The sequence below is a fragment of the Acromyrmex echinatior genome, chromosome 9 (assembly GCF_024713525.1).
Source record: "Acromyrmex echinatior isolate Ae372 chromosome 9, ASM2471352v2, whole genome shotgun sequence".
Classification (NCBI taxonomy): domain Eukaryota; kingdom Metazoa; phylum Arthropoda; class Insecta; order Hymenoptera; family Formicidae; genus Acromyrmex; species Acromyrmex echinatior.
Genome location: NC_141860.1, coordinates 5,541,657 through 5,564,607, shown reverse-complemented (window position 1 = coordinate 5,564,607; position 22,951 = coordinate 5,541,657). Strand labels below are relative to the sequence as shown.

The 22,951-nt window shown below is 33.8% G+C and overlaps 1 protein-coding gene across 6 annotated transcripts in view; it reads right to left on the bottom strand.

Moving 5' to 3' along the window:
• The window catches only part of LOC105152720 (Ankyrin-repeat, SH3-domain, and Proline-rich-region containing Protein), a 90,589-nt gene extending 67,926 nt beyond the window's left edge, over nt 1-22,663 (bottom strand). The window contains exons 1-3 of one of the 6 annotated variants that reach the window (XM_087409640.1): nt 22,106-22,662; nt 18,077-18,889; nt 11,605-11,660 (exon numbers count right to left, since the gene is read on the bottom strand). In XM_087409640.1, the coding sequence (XP_087265766.1) occupies nt 11,605-11,637 (33 nt within the window). In that variant the 5' untranslated portion in view covers nt 11,638-11,660; nt 18,077-18,889; nt 22,106-22,662. Of the gene's footprint in view, nt 1-11,604; nt 11,661-18,076; nt 19,560-22,105 lie in introns of those variants that run through there. The other 5 variants (XM_087409641.1, XM_087409642.1, XM_087409644.1 and 2 more) reach the window with 5 other exon arrangements.
• Nucleotides 22,664-22,951: the final 288 nt, after the last annotated feature.

Genomic DNA, 22,951 nt, shown 5'->3' with positions numbered 1-22,951 from the left:
AAAAATCACTTTCATTCCAGTTCTAATAACAGCCTTAATTAAAAATCGAGAGAAACCGTAAAATTCCAATAACTTATTAAAATCCTCGAATTGTTGATTTTTTGCAGTGCGAAAGAAAAATTTTCAAAGTTTTTTCGAGAAATTCCGAGTTAATACACGAATTAACTCTTTCGTATTCAGGAATAAATTATACTCGCGTTCAGGTTCCTTCGCAAACATTGTTGTGTAGTATGCAAAATCACGTTTCAAAACATTTTATATATAAACGTGACACATCTCATACAAAATGTATAATATTATCATGTTAGAACAGTATGTACGTACAGTTTATACGTACAAAAACATCTTGGATAAACTAAAAAAGGAAAGATTAATATTTAAAAAGAATCGAATATTCACTTTAGAAGGAAAAGAAGTAAGATAAATAAAAGAAACAATATTAGCGAAATTTCTCTCTTCTTTTTCCTTAATATAAAAGTTTTTCAGTAATATACCAAAGTTTCTAACATCTTTATACGTAATATCAAGTTGAAAATCAGCTGTCGTTTTCCCTCTTGTATATCTGCTGGTAATCCGTTTAGAAGCAGAATGATCGAACGGTTATCAGACGCGCGAGAACGCTGGTGCTGCTACCTCCTCCTTCCAACATTACAGACAAATCAATCCTCCGTCGAATGTTCCATGCCGTTGCTGGCGCGTACGAACTAGAGAGAAACGGGAATGAATATCGACGAGTCCGCGTGCTACGGAAATTGCACGGCAAAAAAGGAAGCGGACGAACGAATGAACGAACGACGCGACAGCAATGAGGCGTGTGAATCCGAAGACTATCCGCGAGCAATGACGAGGAGATAAAATTTCTCGCGAGTTATTCGGACGTGAGGGATATATGACGCTACGATAGGTGCATGAATTTCATTTTCCGCTCTGCGACCTTTTAGCTTATGTATTTCAGTGCGTATGTAATACCTATATGCATGTATAATGTAACACGCGAGAATCAAGCGACCATGGTAAGGGATGTATCGCGACATTTTTTATCTTTGTACATTGTACGTTTCGCGTTTTTTTATCCCCCTCAATCAAACACGGGTTAGATACATTGTACATTTGAAAATTACACGTACATATACAGGTGGTCCACTTCAATTGAAAATCTTGAATATTTCATTTATTTTCGATATGAAAAAGTGTTTCATACGAAAGTGAAACAGTATAATTGAAGGGAACGTATTTGGATTGTGTTGTTTTTTTTTTTAGGTGGAGGCACCAAAAAGATATGAAGATTCCCTCCACTTTTTTAAATAGAATTATGACTTTTTTTAAATGACCCAATATGATTCCTCTAATTATTTTGCATGTAAAAGTATTGAAATATAAAAAAAACTAATAATTTACGATATTTAATATTTCATATCAATATGTGCCAGAATAAAGTAATAAAAGTATAAAATATGTAAACTATTAGTTTTCTTATATTTATACCTTAATACTTTTATATGCAAAATAATTAGAGAATTACATCATGTAAGAAAAATCAAACAATTTCATTTAAAAAAGTAGAAGTGACTCACATTTTTTTTACGCCATCATTCTAGAAAAAAAATAACGTGATAAAAATATGCCCCTCTCGAAACCGATCCACTTTCATCTAAGATATTTTTTCGTATCATTAAAAATAAGTGAAATATTCAAGGTAGATTTAAGTAGACCACCCTGTATATCGATAGAAACACGAGGAAATATACAAGTTTTAAGAGAAACAAATTACAGAAAGTGGAACACGCAGTTAAATTATGCAAAAAAAATGCTCATAGCTAATTGTTCTTTTGAATATTTCACTTAAAAAACATTTTTTATGAGTAAGAGTAAAATTACGTAAAAAGATACAGCGTGAATTCTGTATGAACGTACCTTCATAAGAATCTGCTACCAATTTAAAAAATACGTAATAATGTGAAATCACAGAGATATTGCGGCATTTTCTCGCATTGTTACATTGTACATTTACATATGTTCGCATTAATTAAAATGCGGAAATAATATGAAAGAATATACCGACCACTAAAGTAAATTTTAAAAAAAGACCATTATTACATCTAATGCGGAATAATAGAATTTCTGTAAAGATTAGTAACATCGAGAGATTTTTCATACAAAAGTAAAACCGCATAAAAAAGTTGAAACGTAAATCAGAAAATAAATTTACACAATTACGTATTTCTGACATTAAAATAACGTGATTATGCGATATACTAGACACTGTCTCGCCTGTTATGCGTTATTATTGCGCATTTCCATGTATCCGCATTAATCAGAGAGCCGAATATTTCTACAGAAATAATAACCGAAGAATAAACAGGGCTTCGATTAGCGGAAGTTTTCCCGATAAAACAATAATGTTTTCAAAAATTTTATAGAGAAAGAAAATAATCCCTACTTCAAATATTTACCAGCGAGATTTTTTAACACTTGAGAAAGCGGCGGAATATCGACGGCAAATCACGAGATTGATGTACCTGTATGTATGAAAAGTCGACTTGTAGTAGCTTTATTAAAAAGACGTTATAATATGAAAGCCAATGGCATTTTTTGCCAGTCGTAAATTGCGCATTTGCATATGTCTGCATTAATTACACAGCTGAATACGCGCATGGAGAAAATTACGAGAGATAAACCTCTTCTCCAATTCACACGATGGAATTTTTCGGTGGAAAATCTCGAAAAAGAGTAGTTTCTCAAAAATTTACACGGTAATCTCTATTTTATTAAATCAAGAATTTTTGACTGCAAAATTTAGTGCGCAAAAGACATATCAATAAATTGAAGGATGTATATGTGTAATGACATTATTATTTAATCTATATTTTTACATTTTGTTTGATCTTTTTCAAAATTAAAAATTTATTTCTACAGATCAGAGATATGTAAAGAGTAAAAAACCTATAAAAATTTTTTCTTCTTTTAATTATATACCTTTGAATATCTCTAAATTGTATTATTTTTTATTTCTGTCATTAATAATTTATCACTGAAACAATTTAATTTGCTAGATAGTATTCAAATAACATAGGAGGCACATCCGGTTGTTTCAGCACACCCTATATATATACAGGAAATGAGTATAAACGCGACGCATACAATCAGGTGCATTAATTCGCTTGCGGTACAAACGTACTGAATGCACCTCTCCGAAGCCCGATTACGTTTACTGGACTCGCGCTCATTCGATGCATCTGCAACGAGCGAATTGCATTCACTGGATTGTACACACGTGCTCTGATGTCCATAGACGCGTAAATCGATGCATCAACGCGACGCCGACACGTCTCGCGAAATAAAAGCTCTCACTGAGCTCTCGCAGTCATTATCGTGTTGAGTGTTATGGATCTGAGTGCTACCTTATGTGATGAATAGAGCTGTCAAGATACTTTTGAGTCAAGTAAAGTTCATCATGTTTCCTCATTGGTAGGTACTGAAAATCAGGAATTATGGAACAGAATAATAGAGTCAGTCGTGTATATACATTGTGGAATATCATACACCTCACACGTACCTATGTATACACACACATACGCATACATACACACACACACACACACACACACACACACACACACACACACACACACACAAAGAAATTTTGAAATAAATTATTTCAGTACTATTAGTTTTTTATAAAGTTTCAAAATTTTTTGTAATTAAATAGATATTTATTTAAAATGTAATTATTATCGTTGTAATTGTTATTTTACGTTTGAAAAACGATAATGTTGTTGTTTGTTGTGCTTCGTAAAACTAACTTAAAAAAAAAGATATACATATATATATATATATATATATCTTTTTTTATATTATAATTATATAATATATAATATATATTAGATTTATAATATATATTATATAATTATAATATATTATAATTATGTATATAATTATATTATGCATAATATAATAACATATATTATAAAAAATCCTTTTTATTTTAAATTTACGAGATACAGCAATCAACAATGTCGCTTTTTAAATGTAAAATAACAACTCAATGACATTTTAAATAAATATCTGTAGTGTCTAATTACAAAATAATTTTGAAATTTTAAAACTTTAAGATTAAAATATATATTTTATATACGGGGAGAGAGAAAGAGAGAAGAAAAGCTTCATCTATCAGCGCGATAATATTATCAGTTAAAGAAAGCTTCAAAGGATGAGAGAAAATAGGTGATTTTGTGATTATAATAAGACTTTATACGAAGAAGTATATAGCTAGCGTTGAAAACAGCAAAGAGAGCACAAGAACGTCTGACTTGGATGAGGAATCCGAGAGAGGATCTCGTCGTTCCTTCCTTCCTTGATTCGCCCGATTTTCCTCTCTCCCGTTGCCTCCATCCTATCCTTTCTCGCGCCGCCGTATCCCTTCGATCCCTCTCCCGTGAGAATATACATCTCCGGTGGATTTTTATCTCCTGTCGCGCGAGAAAAGACGATGGATAGATACAACCGCAAACGTACCATTGTGAGCACCGTATCTGCCGAATGTCGGCGACGCATGGCATGACAAGTGATATCAAATCGACACTAAATTCTGTGATACATAATAGGTATCGTAAACATATTTGCATTAAGTTTTTGAATATTTATCGAACACAAATACTCTTAGTTAAAAATCGCAGCAAACTTTGTTTAATTAAAAATGAGATAAATGAATAAAATGTATGATTATTGATCAACTACTTATTTTTGCAAACGAGAAGAATTCCTTATATATATATTTCAAAATTTTCTGAAATTGTTTACTTGAGGAAAAGAATGAGAGGAAAAGGATTGAATGGATTACTTCGGTTAATTGAACAGTGTTACGATTAACAGTCGAGTAATACATGATCGATAAACCGATTGCGGATTTCGCGCGAAAAGCAGGAAGCTATCCTTTTCCGGAAACAGGTATTTGCACTTAGGCCTCTCTTGCGGTTCTTCCGTCTCTTCGGCCTCGTTGTATTGTGTCGTGTTGTGTGTCGTAAATGTCACTCATGAAATCTACCTGATGGCAAACGGATGGTAAATGCATGCTCATCAAAGCAGCACATGCAAAAGCCGCCAGAGGCAAAGGTAGTACAAAGAGTGATACTATTCGATTCAAATAGAAAGGAGTACATTTGATACAGTTAATTCATTAGAAGAACTTCGTTACCATAAATGTTATTTACATTACGACATTAACTAATTAGAAGATCTTTTGTAGTTTAATATCAATTTTTTTAAATGAAAAGTGAATCAGCTAATCCTCGACAAATATTCTTTATGAGAAACAGTGGAAATCTGTTGAACAAATATGACATTAACAATTTATCTCGCAATATAAATATATTAAAAATTATTCAAGTACGTCTAACTATATTAAACTATTTTTCGATTTTTTTATATTTATTAAGAACGGCGCGGAGAGAATAACTGTTTGTTCATAATATTAAAAATACGAAGAGATTGTATTGGACATTTACGATTTGTTCATATAGAATCGTTTATATCTGCTTGATTATATTACAGTCAACGTGCTCCGACTGCGAATGGGCGTCATGTATAACGCAACAGTCAAAGTGTCAAAGAGTTAATGCCGTCGAAGATTGCTATGGACGTGTTCGCAATGAAATTAGCATACGATCGAATCAGTAGCTCGCTGTCGCCGTTGACCGATTGTGAGCTGTAGTAGAGGCGTATATGCCTTTGGTATTTAACGTTGACGTTTAACGCATACCGAGGCAAATGCGAAAACGATACTCGTATGACTCGCTTGAATTCGCATCCGCCTACATCAATAAGCGACAGCTATATGTATTTGTATGCGTTATGAAATTCCTGTGTCTACAGAGCGGATATACGTATTTAGATAGAATGCTGCGATAATACCATAAGCCTACAGCAAGTAACAAGAAACACTGCTGGCGCGAAGGCAAATGTCATTAAAATTCACCATCACGCTTCATATTTATTTATTCATTCAAATTATCTATTGATTTCTTTAAGCTTATCATCTTACGAAAAATTAGATCGATTAGATAAATTTGTATCCATTTTTTAAACTATTTTTAAAAATAAAAAAAATTAATTAACCAGCTAGTAATAGAAAAAAAGATTATTTTCTTTTTGTCAATCGATATAATAATATTAATAAAATTATCTTTTATAACGATCTTTTAAGCGTTGTAATTTTATTATCGTTAAGTATATTGTCGATCTATTAAAAAAACTATATAAAATAAAAAATTTTAAACCACAATTTTTGTGTTTAATATGCCTCAAATTAATTAATATTAAGATCATCAAATAGTTAATAATTTAATGTTTAAAAACTGAATATTAAAAGTTTTGAAGAAAACTTATTATTAAAATTATCTTTTACGTGTAACTAATAAAGTTTTTATTTTAAATATAAGAATGTCGCGCCGCGATTGTTAATAGATTAAGTAAATGCAGTTCAAGTTTTCGCATCCTTCGGTTAGCCTATCGTAATTACGATAAAAGGCGGTTTATATCTCTTCCGACTACTGTCGATTTCCAACGTGCTAATGGGTACATTCCATCATGGTCGAACGTGGGTCAAAATTGCACTCGTGGAACATTCAAATAACTTGGAATTTGCTGTCGGAAGAGTAAATCGCTTGCGAACTCTGAGGCATTAGCTGGAATTATTGGGCTTATGCTATTATTTACTGTAAATAACAACGCAATAATACCTGTTTAAGCAGTGAACGTTAATCTTTTACTGAGGGATATTATGGTATTACTAAATGAAAATAATAATTCCTGTTTAGTAGGCAATTTTTTACCAAGAATTGATCATTGGATTTTGTCGAATTTTCTTCAACTTTCAAACAATACATACAAGTATCATTTAAAATTATTATAAAATAAGTAACAAAATTGAGCGAAGAAAATTGATAATTTTATGTAATTTTTTTTAACGTATTGATTTTCAAATTAAGATGTTTATAAAACATGTAAATTCAAAAAATTATATTCAATGTATTGTATCTAATTTCATCTCAAGTTGAATAAATTTCGTTAATTGTTGTTAATACAATAGAATTTAATATTTGTTTATGCTCATATCGATTTAATGAATAATTTGTTCAAATTCTTTCTTAATATAATATTATGGATACAAGAAATTGTTTCGTATTTATTCGATAAAGTTAAAAATAGAATCTCAGTAAAATTGCCTTAGGGCTTCAGTATACCTTTTTTTCATCTATAAAGAGAAATTATTGAATCTCCTTTTTTCAAAATATTTCAATTTTTTAATTCAATTATCAAAGTTGGATAGAAAAACGATCAGCTTTTTGCATCGATCAAATTTAACGATACTAATAAAGATTAACGTTTGTAAAATGACTTGTATGAATGAATGAACAACAAACGAATAGAGAAAGTAAATAAAATGTTCGATTCGCGTTCAATCTACTTCGCTCATTGTTCGTTCGTTATACGCGTATATACGTATATACCATCATCTTAATCCTCATACTCTACAATACGGCTTTAATATCCGTACATTGTGGAATTAGCACGCACGTTTAGTCAGCGGTTTATCCCTCGATGACCATTCTCACAAGGAAGATCAACACGAGAATGCTCTATATGCATATAGAGCGTGCACATATTCACCGAGATAATTACTTTTCTTAATTAAGGAGCAACATCGAATATAAGCAGTGTCAGCATTATTCAGTTCCTGACATTCGCGGTTTTTCATCGACGCATTCGAACAGGTTCAGTTATGTGGAAGAAGGGATCGAAAGGAAAGTCGGGGGGCCGTTCACATGGATCCGCCTCCGCCATCTCCGCTATCAAGGAGAGGGAGAGAGAAGAGACGGAGAGAACGCGAGAGACCGATGACGTATGTCATTAAAAACGTATTTGCTTATCTTGTAGATGCGGTAACGGTCGTTGGCGACCCCACACGATCATCGTGATTCTGTGATCCTTTTTTGCGATGGTTATCATTAAGGTCCTGGATTCCTATTACATCTCTGATTTTGAGTTATTATATATTTGCTCAATGTGAATATAAGTACTCTCTAAAAATCTTTGAAGTGGAATCTAATTCTACAGAGTGAAGATTCACTCTTAAAAATTGTCATCTGAGCTACTCTTTTTCAACACTGGCTCAACTGTCACTCTTTGCCACTCTTCGGAATTAGATTCCATTCCAAAAAGTTTAAAATAAATCTCAATCGCGTATTTTTTTTTTTTACATAAAAATACGCGATTGAAATTTATTTTAAACGAACAAAAGTCTCGATACATAGCGACATTTGCGGTTAAACCAAGAGAACCGCTAAAGTTAATTTACGGAATTTTTATAATAGAAAAATGGAATTTTTAGAACTGATAAATATCCTTTTTCAACTCTTTGAGAATTACATAGGTAGCCATACATCAATTATGTAACATGGAATATGTCTACTAATTCCTATCTACTAATAAACTCAATCTTGTATACCAAAATTCCCCAGCGGTTAACCCCAAAGCTATACGCGTTTAATACCTGAAGGCAAAGCAGTAGTTATGCCAGATGCACCCTTTGACTACGTAACTATGAAGATGCCACCGGTACCTGTATACAGATTTGCATCCAACATTTCAGTGCTCTCATGTCGCAGCAGCTAAATATAGAACGAGATAACATATTCGCTTCTATCTCGCTTGAATACATTTGATCGGAACACGGTGAGAAACTTGGTGTTGGAAAAGTTAGATACGGTGGATACAGATCTTATCGATAAAGTGCGGCTGCCGGTACTTTACAGATACGTGATCAAAGAATATATCATATGTGCGGCTCTTCAAGAATTTTTCATAACTGAGACCGTACGTTCCGTTTCACACAAGAGAGTAGAAATATAGAGTCGTTCTATATCTTAAAAAAAAAAGAGACATTTTGTAAGTACGATTTCCGCGAATTGAATTAAAGAAATAGGTCGTTAATTTGATAATCAATTTTCGTTCAGCAAAACAAAAATATATAATTTTTAAACATGCCGAAAAATATTGTTTAGTAAAAATGTATCTTTGTTATAATATACTTTTAAACTCTTTTATGTCTAATTTCTGTCATTATTAATATTTGCGTTTATTGCGAAATTGTTACATAAATGTAAAGATAAGGTCAAAACTGAAGGATATATGCAAGTCTCTAAAGAAGGTATAATAATAGATGTGTATAAACGTTCTAAAGATATGACCATTGCATAAATGTAAAGATAAGATTAAAACTAAAAGCTAATGTGCAAGTTTTTAAAGATAGTACATAATACGTTCTGCAGATATGATATGCTTTTAAATGGCCGATATATTTTTGCAATTTCCATACTCAAACGATACGGAATACGATCTGCGTTGATATTCGCAGATGAAACGTACCTAAATCTCGTTTAAGCGTACTAACGAAACAAATGGGACGCGAGATACATACAATTTATGGCGACGAAGCATTATATTCGTATACACGTGATATAGAGAAATCCACTAATTAATACCGTGCCGTTAATTGCGATCGGTCCGACTAGCGGGCAGACATAGAACGGTCTACGCCGTGAAACGTGTCGATTAATATCGATTACATTCATGTCTATTACGACACGTGGCCAATTCGATGCTGTAAAATCGTACGAGGTGATAACGAGATCTAATTCTGTCGCGCATTGCATAATGAATAGCGAGTAACAAGGAACGAGCAACGACTGTTGTCACCTGTCACTCTCTCCGAGAATGCTGTCGTGTTTCCTCGCTGGTATAAAATGGAACACGAGCGCATTACAATAATGGCAATTGATTATTTTTGTGATTACCTATGTAATTGAGTAATTAAAATGTAAATAAATGCTCGTAATTTAAAACGATTTTTAATCAAGCATGTACATTCGAATTTTCAATACATTTTATTATATTTTACACAAATGTGTTTAATATCAAATAGTCTAAACATTTATAATGTTGAAAATATATAAATAAGCTTTGTTCGTTCAAGAAGTAGAACATATGAAATATTAATGGTACATTAATAGAATGCGAATTTTCAATGCGTTTCATTAACATGAATTTATATTAACTATTCAATATCTGAATATTCCATAATTAGTTTACAAATGTTTTAGTCAACAATTTATACATCATTGAATCGTAACTGAAACGCGATAAATGAAATGTACGATGTTGCCGGCAAATTTAACATGAATATGACAAAAACATTCTTTCCAAAAAATTTTTTATTATCATTTAAAAACTGTGTGTGAATTAATTACAATGGGATTTACCTTCAAGTAATAAAATTGTTTTATACCTTGGGTAAATTCAGACGATAATTGAGTCAACTAATGTGAAGGTTCTTATAATAAAGATATTGTTCGAGATTTTTCTTACATCTAAAACATTTTTCATTTCACTCAATTCATCACACAATGCAGAGTTTGAACAGAAATTTACCAAAGATGACGGAGTGAAAAAGTTTAATAATAGAAACTTTCTATAATTTTAATATTTTTAAATCAAAGAGCTCGATAACTTTTAATGAGAGAATTCATTGCGGAATTTTAATATACATGGTAGAGGAATTAATAGATTGGCGAATATTACTCGAACGAGGCATTGTTTACTTAGTATCCGCCAGTATCCGCATTCCTACATAAATAATACTCATTATTTTAATTAATAATCAACTCAATTTGTTCGAGTTTCATCATCAGAAATTACGGAAACAGGTACTAGAAAGTTCCGTTAAAATTACATACTTTAACCGAAAAGATTATTGTAAAATATGAAGATAAAATACGTCCGATTTTTCGCAAAGTTGTAAAAGCATTCGTGTTTCACCGTTGTCTGCACTATATATATTCGCTTTTGTTCCTTTAGCAAGTCGTTGGTTCAAACTTGCAATGTGTGCCATACATTTCGTCCCTTCCGGCCTCTCGGTTTACTACGTCGTCTCTGTCGAGTTGTTGGAGCGAAGCATAGTAAGAAATCACGTATGTGGTCGCAGATAGTCGTCGCGTTATATCGTTACGGATCAATTATCTCAGTAATGTAAGATATTAAATTTCTCCTTTTTTCTGTTTCTCGTATCACTCGCCTTTTTCCAATTTCCTTCCCTCTCCTTCTTCCACCTTCTCTTTTTCTCTCTCTGTCTCTATGCCGAGTTAACCCGGTAGCCTACTTCTCGACGCCAATAGCCCGTAGGCTTTCGAAAATACTCCACACGGCTGTGGAGTACTTCCAATGCGGTCACTTTGACGCAAAGTGCCAAAAAGATAACGACGATAACCAACTTAAGACTTTTGTGCCGACCATCGAGACTTTTCTACACGAAAGACGGAACGCGGTTTCAAAAAATTTGATCGCATCCTCGAGTTAAGATGAACTAAAATAAATCTTAGGTCTGTTTTTTGTGGCTGAACTACACACTGTACACTTTTGGAACTTAAAGTGAAATAGATATAGGTTTGATAAAAATATTTGGTAAAAATGAGAAAGAGAGTTCCAGTGCAGTCCAGTGCAAGAATAAAAAAACAGACCTCTTGAGAGAAGTGTATTGAATCCACTCACCACGTCGGCAACGTTGCCGGAGCCCTCCCTCATGCCATCCCTGTCCGTGTATCCTTCTGAAAGAGATAATAACGCATTTGTCAGTAAAGATTATGAAGAATATTACGTATTCTTTCATCAAGATATAAATATTCAATTTCGCGAAGATGCATCTCTCTTAATCTTCTGCGACGTACATTTTTACTAGTTCAATTTCAACAAAATTTGATATTCGTGAGATTTTTGAGGAGATTAAGGTGTGATGATATTACACCTTACAAGGAACTCAAGTATTACAGAAAAAGGAGTAAAAAATATTTTTAAAAAATGTAAAAAATTTATAAAAATTGTAAACGACTGAACAGAAGATAGGTATGTAACTATGCCGCAAAAAGTTAATCAATTAATGTATTCACTAATAGATTGTTTCCACTAATAGATTGGGTTGGAACGAAAGTCCGCAGCGTTACTTCATTTGCATCATGTATACGTGTTAAAGAAAACACTTTAGCAATTATACCATTCGATACTATAGAGCAAAGTTTCAGCTTTAACAACCTATTTAATTTTTTTTTAAATTGCGGTATGTTTTATTTCGCGGAATTACGAGCAATCAAAGTTAAAATGCTCTTTTTATTTAATCCGCAATAACTCGATAACAAAAAATTTTAAGGATACTTAAACAAATAATTTTGTTAGAAAAACTTTAAACTTTTACATTAAAAAGTGGAAAATGTTCGTGAGTTTTTTTTTAGCATGTGACAGGCAACATGTGTTTCATAAATTGAGAAAAAAATTTCCCATTTTGTCATATAATTCATATAGTTTTCTGTATGTAAAAATTATCAAATTCATAGAAATTTGAAAGACATACTGATCTTCCGAAAATAGGAATTTTAAGCTTTAAAACCTAGTTTTAAATTTAAATTTCGTTTATTTTTAACAAAGTTACAGCTGTTTGAATTTTGAAATTCGCAGCGGTACGAACTTTTGTTCCAACCCAATAAATTAACTTTAATCTCAATTCAACTTATTTTTCATCTTTTTAGAATTCTTAAAATTAGCAAAAGATGAAGAACAAATTGAACCGAAATTAAAATTAATCTAGATCGGTAAAAATAGACGCGAGATTTATTGATATTTTTACGGTATATAACTATTTAAGAACTGTTTGCTGTACAAATCTGCGTCTCTCTGAATAGAAATGATGCCGAGGCGAAATTCGAATCGACGAAGCACGAATCGCCGTAGATTCCAAACTGCGAACAATAAAGATAAAAGACCTAAAAGAAAAATGGAAAACGCGCGATACAAGAAGAAAAATATGTTACTCGATTCATATGCAACACAAGTTGTCCGCATATTTCGTTAAATAATTATTAGAGTGGACGATAATAAGCGATAATTAATCAGAGAAAATTGGTGGGAATTACGAAACGATCGATTTCGCGAATATGAAAATCCATCAGATTTCCGCTGTATGTAACGGCACGTAACGGCGACCATTGAAACGGAAAATTCCGTTCGTGCGTTTCGTGCAGCATCTTTCAGATGTAAATACAGCTAATAAAGACAAATGGATTCAGCAAACGGAGTGCTGCCACCGGTGAACAGTAGATCCGGAATTTTTTCAAGTCGCGCGCTCTTATATTTTCCTGCATATTAGCCTCTTCAAAATAAAGTGGAAACTCTAATCAGACTATGAAATTTTAATGTTGGCGGATGCTAACTTCACATACATTTCCTGCATGTAGAATGAAATAATTTCATAAGATTCAGACTTGGATGGAGCTTCTTCAAAGAGAAAATTTAAATAAAATATGTAAATAAGCGGTAAAAAATGTATATAAAAAAAGTAAATCAAGGAAATTACCGTGAAATGAAAAAGACAATGCGATGACCATATAATATTTGCAAATTTACGGGCAAAAATATTTCTAAATTGTTAATTAAGGCAAAAAAATATTTTTTGTGTAATTAATATAGTTATCTATTAATTAGCAATATTCTTCATAAAAAAAAAGTCTAGAGAGATTAATTTATAACTTAAAATGTGTTCTTTTCCGAAAAAATGTTCTGAACCGATGTACATTGGTGCAATAAATTACAATAAAACAAATATAGAATAATTTGTTTTCATTTCAACTTATTACATAAATGTATACCGGTTTAGAACATTCTTCAAAAAAAACAGATCTTTAGGCTTACAATTAAAACACTTATTGTAAGAAGAAACAAAGTACTGCTGGCAAGTCTATGATATGAATGTGAAGATCACGCAAATCAGTTTATAAAGTTATGAGAATAAAAGTAATTGTAAGGACTATTAAAATACAGTCACGGTAACAAATATAACTTAATATTTGTAGCTGCGACAATACTACAATACAGAAACTATTAGTCAAACTATCTTGATGTAGTTGGACCGTTGCTTCGTTAGTACAAACTAAAATAGTGGTGAAACAACAGGACAATAATATAATTATATAGACTTTAAGTACAAGAACTTTGTGTAATAGGCTGTGAGAATTATACTCTTCCTGCTTAGACAAACATTTTCCTAAATTGAATCAAACGGTGCAATGACACACAAACTTTTTGTATGAATAACATATTTTTCGTTAATATAGCTATATTATTTTTAGTCTATTCAACCATAATTATTACATAGAAAGGAGGATTTAGCGTCGTCAAACATTTATTGTGCTCAGATGCAAAGTGTCCAGTCTTTTTCTATCGATTCAAATAATTCATACAACTTTCACCTAAACTTTAAATCTAAAATTAATATAAATCCTACACCATTGTTATAATCATATGAAAATCGGTTGTACAATTATTTTTAAAGACACTGCACCCGTTGCATCTCGGCTTGAAACGATCCTGAGTTTAGACAATATTTTTATTTTTGTAGTCCAACTATAATTACTACACAGAAAAGAGGATTTAGATAAACTTTTTTTTTAATGAGCCAAACAATACATTGACATAAATTTTTGTGTGAATAACATATTTTTCATTAATATAGCTATCTTATTTTTTTGTAGTCCATTCAACTATAATTACTACGGGAAGAAGAATTTCATTGAAGTATTTAAAAATTTAGCTAAATACAATATAAGAACATTGCGAATTTGTGTTAGAAACGATCCACTCAAGTTCCCGTTAAAATTTTTTGTTGAATTTTTAACATATTCGAATATTAATTTAATATAATTGTGTAATATAATTGTGTTATTTAAATAATTTGTGTTAAATTGATATTCAAAGAACTTCTTAGTATCAGAATAATAAGTTCATAAGTAAATAAATAAATAATATAAAAATGTATTTTAAAACATATAAATTTTAAGATGAAAATATATGTTAATTTAACAAATCATAAATGTTAATTGTAACGAAAAAAATATACTTTCATGGTTTATTTATAAACTGTGTCAGTATTACCTTCTTTGTGCTTTTAGTATAATATTTTTACTACTTTCTAATATATTCATCTTGTACTAAATCTTACATTGAAATTTAAGTGGACCGAGTAAGATATGTAAAATGTGTTGAATTTAATACAAATTTTTCGGTATACAGATTTGAAAATAATTGTGTTTGAATCAAAATAATTATTAGTTCAATACGATGGCTGAATAAAATGACTAATTGTAATTAAACCGAAACATCCTGTCTCGTGTATTTATATTAAATAAAATTTTTAGTAATTTAACACTCTAATTTTTGCTTCTATTATTTATTCATATACTGTTGTAGGCATATGACTGAATTTTTTGTTTATTTTTCAAAATAATTATGTAGAACGCTCAAACTGGTTGCTAGAATGTCAAAACTTTGTGCAGGACTTTGCTCGTCATGCTTGAGATTCATATATGCAATTATTTTAATGGTACAACAGAATTATTTCACGTCTAGTTAAATTTTTTAATTCTTCAGTAAAATCGTTCTTTCCACGTACAGACGGTTAACATTGTATTTCCTTACTTTAGATTGATTGATTCCGCTTGTCTAATTTCGTAGTTGGAGTTTGTTATCTACTTTCTTCAATTTTCTTCAGTTACTGTACTGTTTTTTTTTCTTGTACATAATACAAGTTTCGAATTAGAAATCACCATCAGCTTTCATAAACACGCCGGAATCGACGCAACGTTTTCCTGAAGTGTAAAGGCTTTTTAACTCTCAGGCGGGGTCAGCTTTTCCTCGCGATCGCGAAACGGGGTCTCGCGCGCAACAGAATTGTGTGTTCCGCTGCTACACCGCTTTCTCGCGAAAGTACACTAACCGGAGAGCGTACGTGATGGCGAAATCGGTTCGAATCGGCGCGACGACGGCGACGCTGAAGTTGCTACCGTAACGCGTTCAATAGGATTTTACAGCTGCTGTGCTTTACTCGAGATTAAAGTTTCCTTCAAAGCGTTGTCAAACGTTGAAAAGGCGCGAAATCAAACCTTTTTTGGACATTACCAGCATTTGCCTTTAAGTCTAGAATGCGGAAAGATGACGATGTATTTATTGGCGTTTTATTGGCAATCTGTTTTCCGAGCTGTGTACCGATCTCTCTAAATTTCTTGGAGTTAAATCTCACTTCAAAAGAGAATGAAAATAACACTATTGAAAAAGAGTGAAAATATTTGCATTCTTGAATAAGAGTGGCAGATTTTCACCCTTTTTAGGGGGAGGAGGGAGGATGAGATTTCACTTTTTTGGGATGAGAGTCACTCCAAAGGAAGGAAGTCTTATTCTAAAGGATTGAAATCTTACTCCAAAAAAAAATTAAAATCAGCTAGTCTTATTCAATTGAGTGCAAATATTTTCACTCTTTTTTAATAGTGGCAGTATTTTTGTGGCAGCATGTGGATATTTTTTCAAAGTTTGTAGACGGATGTGGAACCAAGATTGTTTCCAATATATAAAAATAATGAAAATTAGCCACAATTTGATCAGTTATATCTCAAAAACTGTTAGTTTTAGGAGCGCTCATTGATACTTTTAATCAAGACATGTGAAACTACAATTTCCCAAAAGAAAGAGATATGAGAAGACCAAGAACCAAAATCCATAAGAAATGTGTAAGGTTTTTTAGAGAGTATATTATAAATTTCTCTATAAATTATTTTTGTAGTATATAATGTTTATCGAGAATAAGGCTCCTGTACTTTTCAACCGAACTTCTTGTATGGTTCATGTTTTCTCTTTTTCTCTCCATGTTGGAGAAAAAGACAAAAAAGATAAAGGAGTTGCAAGAAATTCAGCTAAAACTCAGGTAGAATACAGAATATATCATAACAAAATCAAGATGACATCAAGTTAAAGTTATTTGAAGAAAAGTCATAATAATAATATTTGATACACTTTTGACAATGATTGTGATGAATGTTTAACATGATAATGCTTATTAAGTAATTTCTTAATATTAGTTAAAAAATTATTTAAAAATAATTGTCAAAAATGAATCACAAAATCGTTGTAAAAAATGTATCGAATTTCCTTACTTTAAAAGTGAACAACTAAAAAAATACGATATTCGAGCTATTGCTATAAGTAAGTTAGAAAAATGTAGGTATGTTAAATTTATAAACATTCACGGTCCACTCAAAATTTTATGTTCACTCAAATTTTTGTGTTAATTTAACACAAAATCAATCTATGAGACAGTAATACAAATATTATGTAAAAAATTAACACAAAAACATAACACAGTTTGTAAACAAACTGTGCAAGCATATTCTTTCAGTAAAATTATGTGTTCATATTTCGAATGTGTCATTTTTAACAAATTATTCTTGATTTGTTACAACATTTTAGAATATTCAAATCATCACAACTCAAAAAGAATAATATTTTAAGAATTAAGAATTGTGAAACAAAAATGATAAGCATAACATTTGATCATGTTTCTAAGAATATATTTTTTTGCCAGTAATATTTAATTAATCAATAATTTTTTCATATCAAGTTGAAAAATAGTTTCTCTTCTTTTCTGAAAAAAACTTATTTTTTTACTTGTGTCACTTTTGAGGTAAGAAAACGATATCATAATTTTTCCCAAATTGATTTCTACTTATATCATCTTGATCTATATTATTATGATTTTATATTATACTTAAGAGAAAAAAAATCTACTAAATATAAATTCATCAAGAAGAAGAAGGTTAGAATCTGAGATTTTAGCAAACTAGGGTGATCAAACTATTCGAAACGGAGAGCCAACGTCGGAGCTGTTTGATCGATCATGCCCGACCGACTCGAAGACGACTCGAGACTCGAGACACGAAGAGCAACACGAGCATAAATAAACGTTCATCGTAAACGGAAATAACTGGTTTCTCGTACGTTCTCCTCGAATCGAGAACGATCGGGCAACTTTGCCCGAATTCGACTCGATTTCGGTAAAGCGAATGTAAAGCCTCCGAAGGAAATCTCGGAGCTCTTTCGACCATCACAAACACTCTCGATTTCTCTGTTTACTTTACAAACGGGCACTCACCTTTTTTACGAATTGGCAAAATCTTGGCGATCCTCGACGCGCCCGCGTAATCCAGATCTCGATCGAGGACTGCCACCCCTTTCGCTCCGCCCGCCGTCGTTGATTCCGATATTCCGTTTTCCGCGATCGCGATCGCGCGCAACGTCGATCCTTTCCTCTCTCCTTTCCCCTCCCTTTTTCTAGAGGGAAGGCCACTCTTTCTCTCCCAACGGCACAATCCTAACCTTACACCGTACACACACAAATGCACTACACAACAGCATACGCTGGAACGGAAATTCCCGTCAATTTCCGCGACTCCGTCGCACACCTTCGCACTACGGTCACTTAATTCACGACGATTAGAAACTGCAGGATATTTGGTTCATTGATCCTACTTGATCCTTCTTTTTCTCTCTCTCTTTCTTGCTTTCTATATATCACATATGAAGCGATCAGTAGATAAAGACACTAAATCGGTGATCCACGAGCTCACTTCACTCGCGCGCGATTCCATCCGAATTCGTTGGGCCGTCGTGCCGAGCCTTCGAAAGCGGCGAAAATCTCGGAAAGTTTCGGCATTCTCCGCCGTCGCGCGTGGATACGAGAAAAAACGCGCCTTGTCGTGGATCGCTCTCTGGGGCGTTCGGCGTTCTTTCGCAGCGTCGGCGTCGCCTCGGAATTACGACGGCCGCGACGCGCGCTCGTGATTCCGAGCCGAAGTCAGAAGCGAGCGAGAAAATCGATTTCCGTTGAAATCACCGGCGTTGACGATCCGTGCGACTGATTTCGCGGGTTGGACAAAGAAGAGGCACGGCTGACCGCGAGATCTACCTGTCATCGATGAATTCAAACTTTCCGCTGGAAACTCATACTTTTATACCCGTATTCATAGTCAGACCTTGTACTTAAGGAAGCCTTAAATTTATCTTCAGATGCTGCAGCCAATGAAATAATTCGTAGAGTATCTAAAGATAAATTTAAGGAAGCCTTAAATATAAGGCCTGATTATGAATACGAGGATTAAAGACTTTTAGATCTGTTTTTTATCTTTAGATCTGTTTTATTACTGGACTCTGAACGTATATTTGTTTTATTTCAACTTATTGCACTGTGTGCACTAGTTCAGAAAGTGCAGTGATAAAAAATAGATCGTTTGTATGAAAATCTGACAACGAGCAAATCTATTAGAACAAAAGTGAGAAAGAAAGATAGATGTAACGTTTCTTTTTATACAAAAAGGGTTCCAAAACTGATAAATATTTTTAAGAGAGATCGTAATATTTTTAGACGAATGGATTTTTAATAATAAGTCGTTATTTACTCTCTAAATTCTTTAAAATAGAATCTCATTTTAAAGAGTGAAAATTGAAAAGGAGTGACTTAGTTTTCAATCTTTAAGAGTAAGATTACACTTTTCAAAGTGAGCTTTTATTTCAAAAGTTTTAAAGAGCGATCTTTAAGTCTTAAACTGTAAGAAATTGATTAATTACACTCAATGTGAGAAGAATAATTGACTATGATTAATCAATTTTTTACGTCTTAAAACTGAAAGTTAGGTAATGGCTTATTGTAGAAGATCTAGAAAAGTTTAATATTCAGAGAAAATTCTGAAGTTATGATAGTTTTAAAAAATGATAGCGCTTAAAAATTAAAAAATATCAAAACATAGTTAAATTAAAAACAAATAAGAATTAAACAAAATTAGAATTATTTTCGCAAACTTAGGGATGATTAGTGTGATGAATTTTCTTATTATCAAAGGCATGAAATTCGTGGACCTTCACACTATCCATCTTCTTGCCATTCCTGAACACGCGAGATTCTAATCTTTAAACTCTTTCTGAAATGATTTGTGAAAACCATCGTAATCAATCATAACATTAGTATTTTCATATTAAACTTTTTGTTTTTCTTAAAATGTTATGAAGAATCTGTCTTTAAAATATTTATCGTTAATTTTGGGACATCCTATATATATTATCCCATTCTTATACTACTCTCTAAAACTTTTAGAGTGAAAAAATCTCATTTTCAAGAGTGAAATCTTACTGTTAAAGATTGAAAATTGAACCACTCCTGTTCAAAACTAGCTCAATTTTCATTCTTAAGCAGACATTTCACTCCAAAGAATTTAGAAAGTGATCACTCATTCTAACTTACTAAAGCTTACAAAAACGACGGGAGAATCAAAAGTTTGTCACTTCATGGCCAGAGGATCAATCGTATAACAATTTTTCCTTAGGATAGAAATATGAAAAGTGAATGTTTTTGTATCATATACTATGTATTATGTATTACCTATTACTAAGCATTATGTATTATGTACCTGAATACATACATCAAAATTTTCACTTTTCATTTTTCTATAATAATCAAGACCCAAAATTCTGTTAAACCGTAACTACATGATGGATTGCCAGTTGCAATTCTCGATTGAGGATTCTATTTTAGCCAATGACGTTACAGCTAGTTCGTATTAACTGCTCTGTGATTGGCTAAAGTAGAACAATCAACCGGCAACCTGAAATGACGGTTTTACAACTAGGATACCGTCAGCGTGCTGCAAAATGCTTTGAAACATTCTTTCATTGATCAATTAGTAAAATTCTTTCTTCTGATTTTGATCTGATCAATCAAATACTTCACAGCATTTATAGTGAGACTATTGGTGGTTTCTAGCAAAAGATAGTGCAATACAATAACTATGTTCAGTAGAATATTTATTTTACAGCTGTTGGAAGTTATCTTCGCGTTGATTGGATTATATTTACGCAGAATAACTAAGAATATAATCTAATTAGCGAATAGCCAATAAAATTTCCAACAGTTGCAAAATAAATATTCTGCTAAATAAGCTGCCAATGTTCCTTGTTTAACACAACTGACAAACAATAAGACTGTAATAATTCATTGTGTTGTATTATTGCCTGATTTTATATTTAAAAAATTTATTAAATGTTACTAAATATTAACTTACAATAAATAAATATTTACTCAATAAAAAATGACACTTAAATTAATATTATAGTTCTTATATCAAATAAAATATGTTTACATTTAGTAAATATTTAATACTATTCAAACAAATATTTTTTACAATGTACCAGTGTAGTTTAATTTCAATCTCAATTCAATTATTCTTCATCTAAGACTAATTCTACAATGTGCTTTTTGTTTTCTGTTTCTTGCTGTTTATCTCTTGTCTTATTGACCAAAAAGGCAAAAGACAAACAGAGACAAACAGCAAGAAACAGGAAACAAAGAGCACATTGTAGAATTAGCCTAAGAATTGGAAAGAGACTTGAAGAGTAAGTTGAAATTAATACACATTAATAGAAACAGGTATGTGTGATCTGTGTACAATATTTTACTAGAAAGCATCCTTTGACAGCACTCATCAGGGTTTTTAATGCATACGGATGGATCGCCCGTGAATCTGTTGGAATGAATATTTCGTTCCGTCCAAAAATCGAGGCTTGTAAAAAGAAGTTTTCCCAAGAATTCGCTACGAAAACGTGCCGAAGAGACGCCTATCGCGCGATGATGACGAGTCGCGTTGTATGTCGCGGTAACTTCGTCGGACTTGAGACTCGTGCGGGGAATGTGGGGAACGTAAGGAACGTGTGAGACGGGCGGGACGCGACCGGACTGCTTTCTCAAAATCATCCATACGGCGTGGCGTCGACGCGACGACCGTGGATTTTCTCGTCGTTCTTACGACGAAGTTATAACGGGCGAGAAAGAAGCGAGGGACGGTGACGAAGGGTAACCGAAGGGAACGAAAGAGAGCGGAAGGCGCGAGGGGGGAAATATACGACTTTTCAAAAATACCACGCGCCGACCAATCGCGGTACACACGCGTATACGGTGATTCGGAGCGGCCGCGATTTACCGACGAGAGCAGGACGGAGAAGAAACTCAAGAAACGAAGCCGTTACGCGCGCGAGTGCGCCTGTCCGTTCTCCCCCCCTCCCCCCCCCCCCGCCGCTCACACTCTCTCTCTCGCTCTCACAGACCACACATACTACACACACAAAACACGCGTACCTCAATTCCGATATACGTGTGTACGTTGCCCGCGAGCGTACGTTACGCGTGACACACAACGCAGACGCACGGACGATTGCCGTTTTGCTGAAGCGGCGGAGGAAGGCTAGGCTAGCGCTGACGCGCTAGAGAATTCAACACAGACGCGCGAGAAACGCGCGAGCGCACCGCGATCGTGTCATCGCGCTGGCGGCGAAGTGCGGACGCGTTCTTGCCTTGTGCGCGTTGAGCGTTCTCTCCCGCGTCCTCGCTCGCGTTCGCGCACGAGCGATGGCCCAACCGGTGTCGGTCCGTCGCGATTGTCGCGTCCGCGCACGCTCCTACGACGCGACGGACTTACGAACTGCGACGGCGACGATCGACGACGAAGGGGCAATTTCGGGCCCCCCGAGGAACCGAGGAACCGAGACGTTACGTCCGGTTTCAACTTTGTAACGCGAGCGGACGGGATCGTCCATCCGACCGACCGACCGACCGACCGACCGACCGGCCGAGGTAACTTAAACTGAACGCCAGCGCGCCTACGGTAAACGAGATTAAACCTACGTGCCGATGGAGCCGCCGCCGTTGGCCAATCCGCGCCCGACTTTACGCCAATCGGCCAATCAACGTAAGGCCTAACCTGGCGAACGGTTATCCCAGGTGCAGCCAGTAAGGCGCCATTGCGCTGGCACGTTACCTGCTCCAAGTATGCAGCGAAACGTGGAGGGGACGAGAGCGAGGGTACGAGAGACGATGTGCGACGTGCGTACGATGCGTGGGGGAGAGAAAGAGATGGAGAGTGTTTGGAGAAACGGCCGAATTACGCCGGACTCTCGGAAGAGAATCGTATCGGGCACGACACGA